The 6966-nt window shown below is 50.8% G+C and overlaps 1 protein-coding gene across 1 annotated transcript in view; it reads left to right on the top strand.

Moving 5' to 3' along the window:
• Positions 1-5615: 5615 nt before the first annotated feature.
• Positions 5616-6966, top strand: part of LOC103610004 (72 kDa type IV collagenase) — a gene marked incomplete at its 3' end in the record, with an annotated part of 19214 nt that continues 17863 nt past the window's right edge. Inside the window, exon 1 of the mRNA XM_008594248.1 lies at positions 5616-6080. Within this exon, the coding sequence (XP_008592470.1) occupies positions 5928-6080 (153 nt within the window). The remainder of the gene's footprint in view (positions 6081-6966) is intronic.

Below are 6966 nucleotides of genomic sequence, written 5' to 3'. Positions count from 1 at the left end.
GGGTCACCATGGCTGGGGAAGAGAGATCTAAAGGGGAACACAGGGGTCCTGGAGAATATCTCATGTGCTCGCCAACAAGTCCATTACCACTAGATACTGCCTCTGCTCTCTTAGTCCCTTGGGCCTAAGGCACTGCTGGCCACTGCCACTGCTCTGCTGGGCACAGAGCCTCTCTCTCAATGCTGCTTCTGCAGTTATTGCCATCTCTAAATGGGCCCCAAGCCCCTACACTGGACACCAATGCCCTTGGAATGCCAAAAACTACAGTGGCTGTGGACAGGAGCAATCAAAGCTGCCCTCTGCCAGAGGAGCCCCAGAGTTATATTGTTTAGGCCCCAATGACTTTTTGGAAAAGGTTGAAACTCAAACCAGGCAAGTGATGTAAATGAGTCACACATAAGGCAATAGAGAGTGGTGAGGACTGTGGCAAACCAAAGTACATGCCTCATCTAAAGGGGACTGCCACTACTTGCTCCAGCTAATTATTGCCATATGGAAATTGGCACCCAGCATTGCCAGAACTTTGGGAATTTTTTTAAAGAAAACCAGAAAGTCAGAGTTTTACATGAAGTTTCCCAAATTTCAAAATGCTGTTCAGGCTGGATTCAGCCCGCAGGCCACGAGTTTGCAACCCCTGCTTTAGTGAGACAACTTTTTCCACTTTCACTCCCAGCTCTCGGCTTTCCAACTTGGCTCTCTGGTTATCCACAGGACATGGACATGAGCCAAATGGGGCTGGGCCGGGAGGCAATGCCCCTCCCCAACTGACCTCAGACTCACACTCCCCAAATGGCCAAGGCTTCTCACGGGGTCCAGCTGATGGGCCTGACTCCCTCCTGCAGGGCAAGATCCCTCCCAGGAGGCTCATATCAGGCATATCTGGCAGGCCAGCAGCACATGCCTTCCAGACAAGCCTGTACTTGTCTGAAGCCCATGTGAGACCCAAGCTGCAGAGGCTCTTCCAGGCCTTCAGATAAAGATCAGACCCATGACCACAACCTCCAAGGCCCTCCCAAGCAGATTTCTGCTGATCCTTTCAGCCCATGACCTTGCTCCTCAAACTGGTCCCTGATGACCTCCAGTCCCATCTCCTCCCTTCCTAGGCTGGTCCCTGATGATTCCTTCAGCCCCATCTCCCCACCCTGTGCCCACACCCTGTTCAGATAGAGGGAACTTCCTTCTCCATTGCATCCTGCTGTCTTTCATCTCTGGGATTTTGTATATGTCATTTTCTAGATTGTGCCTGAAACCTCTATTCCCCCCCCCCAACACACACACACACACAAACACACACACATCGAGCACTCCCACCACTTTAGTTCTTCAAGTCTCAGCTCAGAAGTCACTTCTTCCAGGAAGCCTTCTCTAGTTTAGGGGCTTACTAGTTTAGGGGCTGAGCTCAGGCACTCCCACAACCTACAGGAGTTCCCCATCACATCTTATCACTTACTTTTCTTTCCCAAGAGAAGGAGAGACATGGGACCATGACTGCTGGGTTCCCCTTCCAATCTAGCATCTAGCACTACATTGAAGCCAAAGGAAGGAAGGAAGCAAACTGGGACCTTCTACTTTATCTGTTTCCATCTCTCTGTCTTCATCTCTGCACTTCTAAAGTCTCTGTCTCTGACCATTGTAGAGGCCAAAGGAAGTCATCCCCTTCAACCCTCTGAAGGTTCTCTGAAAAATCACCTGAAAAATACATATTAAGAAGAAGAAAAGGAATAACAAAATTTTTTATATTATAGTTTTATATGACATGGGAGCATAAAGAATAAAGACCCAAAGGTATAGGGGGAATTGTCCATATTTATACTTAGGTTCTGTATTAGTCCATTTCTGTTGCTTATAACAGGAATACCTGAAACTGGGTAATTTGTAAGAAAATGAAACTTATTGCTTACAGTTCCAGAGGCTGGAAAGTCCAAAGTCCAGGGAACACATCTTGTGAAGGCTTTGTTGGTGGGTATTGACGGCAACACAGGTTGTCACATGGCAGATGGCCTGAACAGGCAGAGAAAGCTCCTCACAGGTTCTCCTTTTAAAGCCATCAGAACCACACCCATGACCACCCTTAAACCATCAATGGATTAATACATTCACTAGGGCATGGTCCTCACTATCTAATCACCTCTCCAAGGCCCCACTTTTCTGTGATCATAATAGGATTCCCCATCCTTTTAACACGTCACAATGGGGGTCAAGCTTCAATGAGTTTGGGGGGACATTCAATCCATAGCATTCTGCTCCTGAACCCCCAAAACTCATGTCCTTTTCACATTCAAATACATTCATTTCATCCCCATAGCCCCAGAGTCTTAACTTGCTTCAACTCAAAAGTTCAAAGTCTCAAATTCCCATCTGTGAAATCAAAACAAGTTATCTACTTCCAAGATACAATATTGGGACAAACATAGGGTACGTATTCCCATTCAGAAAGGGAGAAATAGGCCAAAAGAAAGGGGTAACAGGTCCCAAACAAGTCTGAAACCCAGCTGGGCAGACATCAAATCTTGAAGCTTGCAAATCATGTATCTTGACTGCATGTTCACCATCCTCTGTATACTGGTGTGGGGGTTGGGCCTCCAAATCCTTGGGCATGTAAGAAACAGCTTAAGTGACTCATTTTCAAGAACAGCCTAACAAAGCTGTTTAACCAGTTATAGGTATGACAACCCCAGAGAATGCACATTCCCAGAAAGTCACTGAAACAGCATGTCACCTTTGAGAAATAACTTCTCAAGATGGTGGCTGGTCACCAGCCCTTTGTTCTTTTCATTTCCTGGTTCTTCTCCCTTCTCAGGACTTTTTGGTGGGCCTTTTTCACAGGCGTGTCTTGAGTCCATCCCTTTCTGTCAGCAGGAAGTGAACAATAAATACCTTATAAGGAAATAATGAAACAGGTAATGTTCGGGAAGATTGTATATCCCATAGTACTCAGCCAGTGAGGAACTGGGGGAGGGACTTGCACACTGGGGAATAAATTGCTCGATGTTACTGTTTTGGGTATGCCTGCCATCAGACACATGATCTTGCAAGACTGCCATTAAAGTCTGGCTTCACTGTACCTCATGTTTCCATGTCTATACTTTGGCATTGGACAGGTGAGGGCATTTCTCACAGGCAGCCCCACTCCTATGGCTTTTCCAGTCTCATGCCATACTTCAGCTCTCTCAGGTTGGTGTTCCACTCTGGTAGCTCTACAAGTCTGGGGTCTCCATGGAAGTCCCACTCATGGCTCCACTAGGCATGGCCTTGGTGGGATTTCTCTGCTGCAACTCTGACCTCACATTTCTGCTGGGCATCACTCTTAGTTCCATGTGGTCACTCTACTCTCAGGACAGATCTCTTCCTGGGCACCCAGACTTTTCCATAAGTCCTTTGAAATCAGGATGGAGGCTCCCAGGCCTTCATAGCTCTGGCATTCTGCAGGCCTGCAGACTTAACACCACATGGATGCCACCAAGTCTTCAGGCTTATAGATTGCAGAACTGAGGTTGGAGCCACACTCGGGGCCACTTAAGGCCAGGCTGCTCCACCCAGAGAGGCTAGGATGCAAGGAACAGCATCCCAAGGCAGTGCAGGGCAGCAGCCCTAAGGTCTGTCCCCCAGAACAATTAGGTCCTCCTAGGCCTCTGGACCTGTGACAGGCAGAAGTGGCCCAGAGACTTCTGAAATGCCTTCAGGACCTTTTTCATAGTCTTGATGAAATGCCTTTAGGGCCTTTTCTTATTGTCTTGATAATACCTTTCTTCTGTACTAATCTCCTTAGCAAATGGTCACTGGACTACACCATTAGTTTCCTCTCCCAGAGACACCCTCTCGCTCTTTACTTGGCCAGGCTGAAAGTTTTCCAAAGAGAGCCCTCTGTGTTCTTTTGAATTATAAATTCTGGCTTTATGTAATGCCTTTTCTGCCATAACTCAGCATAGGCTGTTGCAAGTAGCCATGCAGCTTCCTGAATGTTTTGCTGCTTAGAAATTTCTTCTGCAAAATGCCCTAGTTCAGCACCTTTAAATTCCACATTCCAGAAAACTTTTGAGAATGAACAGAAAGCAGCCAAGTTCCTTGCCAGTTCATAGCAAGGGTGATCTTTGCCCCAGTTTCCAATAAGCTCTTTCTCATTTACATCTGAGATCTCCTCAGTATGGCCTATACTGTCCTTATTTCTATCAGCATTCTGCTCACCACCATTTAACCAGTGTCTAAGACACTCCAAACCTTCCCTGGTTTCCTCATCTTCTGTACTCACACTAGCATTTAGGTTTTTCCTAGCCTGCTCCTTCAAATTCTTCCGGCCTCTGTCCAACACCCAGTTCCAAAGCTACTTCCACATTTTCAAGTATTTGTCATAAGCAACACCCCACTTCTCTGGAACCACTTTTCTCTATTAGACGATTTTTGTGTTGCTATAACAGAGTACTTGAGACTGGGTAATTTATAAAGAAAAAAGGTTTATTTGGCTTAGGATTCTGGGACAGCTGCATCTGGTGTGGGCCTCAGGCTGCTTCTCCTCATGGTGGCAAAAGGGAGGCATGCAACCAGAGGGTGCAAGATCACATGGCAAGAGGAAGCAAGAGAGAGAGGGAGACAAGGTGCCAGGTTCCTTTTAACACCAGCTCTGGCAGAACTAATAGAGCAAGAACTCACTCACTATCCCCCACCCCCAGGGAGGGCATTAATCTATTCGTGAGGGATTCACCCCCATGACCCAAACACCTCTTGACACTGCCACATTAGGGATCAGATTTCAACATGAGCTTTGGCGGGGACAACATATTTAGACTATTATATCAGGTTCTATGAAGCAGGCATAGCCATGTGGAAATGGATTGGACAAGAAAGGTACAATCTAATGCTAGTAGACTAAGTAGGGAAACCCAGCAAGGACTGTCTGTTCAGATTCTTCTTTGCGTGTCTGTGTAGCATTCATTCCTTCAGAGTATGGGGGCATGACCCCTTCTGGAATGGGGGTCTTATGACTTAAAATCAGACAAGGTAGGTCAGAGTTTCTTTACGGCCAGCTCCAACACAGAAAGGTACGGGGGAAGACCAGAATCAGATATAGATAAGACCTGCCTCGGGGAAGAGGGTTTCTAGTTCCTATGTCTTGCCTCGGGAGAATGAGGCTGAGACACAGGAGAAGGTCAGAGGAAAACTTTGCTTTTGAGGCTGCTTCTGAGGCCTTCACTTTGGGCTATCACTTTCTGGGCCCCAACATCATCTATTTTTTGATCCCTCATCATGTTTCTAACCACACCTTTTCCATCCCTGACCCGCGCTGCAGGGAGTGCAGGGTGTCCTGGCCCGGGTCCTGGGTGTCCCTCCAAGCATCACGGCTCTCCAACCTCAGGGCGTGGAGGGTCTCAAGGGATCTTGCCAAACGCTTCCCAGCAGGGGGTCCTTAGGCTGTGCGCCCGGATTGCGGAGGCAGGAAGTGGGGTAGGGAGGTCGAACACTGATGGTGAGGGCAGAGGCCTGGGGTAGCTGGCGGCGAGTAAAAGAGGCGGAGAAAGGAACAGAGGAGTGCGAGTGGCAGGTGGGGCGGAGAGAGGCGGGCCAAGTGCGCCCCCCTCTCCCCGCCCCGCGCTGCCCGCGCCCTCCCAGCCCAGCCGGCTACATCTGGCGGCTGCCCTCCCTTGTTTCCGCTGCATCCAGACTTCCTCCGGCGGTGGCTGGAGGCTGCGCATCTGGGGCTTTAAACATACAAAGGGATTGCCAGGACCTGCGAGAACAGGCGGCGGCGGCGGCGGCTGCGGCGCGAGGGCCGGACCATGAGCCGCTGAGCGGGGCAAAGCCGAAGCGACCCAGCAAGCGGACCCTCGGAAGGGAGCTCTGCGCGGCGGAGCAGGCACCAGCCAGGCGGCGACGCGGCCACACGCACCGAGCCAGCGACCCCTGGGCGACGCGCGGGGCCTGGGAGCGCAAGGATGGAGGCGCGAGTGTCCTGGGGCGCGCTCGCCGGCCCGCTGCGGGCGCTCTGCGTCCTGGGCTGCCTGCTGGGCCGGGCCGCCGCCGCGCCGGCGCCCATCATCAAGTTCCCTGGCGATCTCACCCCCAAAACGGACAAAGAGTTTGTGGTGGTGAGTTGCTGCGCTGGCCTCAACAAGCCAAGTTTAGACACACTTAGGAGGCAGAGGATGGGGGCCTCTCCCCGCCCCCCGCAGTGGGCACACAGCGTGGGGGAGAGGCCTTGCTAAACAGCTTGGGGGGTCTTTGGCAAGCTGAAGGAGGGATTTCGTTTGCAAACGGTGGGGGAGCTTTGTTAAGTAGAGAAAGCCTTTGATAAACAACTTGGCAACCTTCTGGACACGTCAAGGAGGGCGAGAAACAAGGAGGGGGGAGAGGGGCGCTGTGGCAAACGGCTGGAAAGGGCTTCTTTTGTAAATAAGGGGGACATTGTCTAGTATTTGGGGGATTTGGCAAGGGGGCGGGTTTTGCAAACATTTTGGACACATCTGGGGAGTTGGCAACCGGGCCCTTGGCAAGAATCTTGGTAGGCCTTTGGCAAACAGCTAAAGGGGTCTCTTTTGCAAATGGGGGAATTGCAAAGGGGGTACTTTGACACACAATTTGGATAAACTTCTGCACACGTGAGGATGGGAGGGAGCTCTGGCCGAAGTGGGGTTTGGCAAACTTCTGGGAACCTTTGGTGCACATCTGGAGAGAGGCCTTAGATAAACAGCTCGAGGGAACCGTTTGGCAAGTAATTGGGGCAGGAGGGAAGAGAGAGCACATCTTTTTCGTCTAGCCTGATGGGCAAGTTGGCCAGAAAGGTCAAGAGTTGGGCCTCGGAAAGTTTCCTCGAACTTCTCCAAGGGGTCAGAGGACAGAAGGAGAGAACTCGCCAGGCGGGCGAACAGAGGGAAGGGCAGGCTTAGGAGCCCCCGCGCGCGTGGGGCGGCGCGTGGGGCGTGGGCGGGCGGGGGAGGATGGAGCCCCGTTAGGTCGGAAAGCGGCCAGCGAGCC

Source organism: Galeopterus variegatus, unplaced genomic scaffold (assembly GCF_000696425.1).
Source record: "Galeopterus variegatus unplaced genomic scaffold, G_variegatus-3.0.2 Scaffold10448, whole genome shotgun sequence".
NCBI classification, from domain to species: domain Eukaryota; kingdom Metazoa; phylum Chordata; class Mammalia; order Dermoptera; family Cynocephalidae; genus Galeopterus; species Galeopterus variegatus.
Note: the sequence above shows the minus strand (reverse complement) of the source record. Positions and strands in the feature narration are given on the sequence as shown.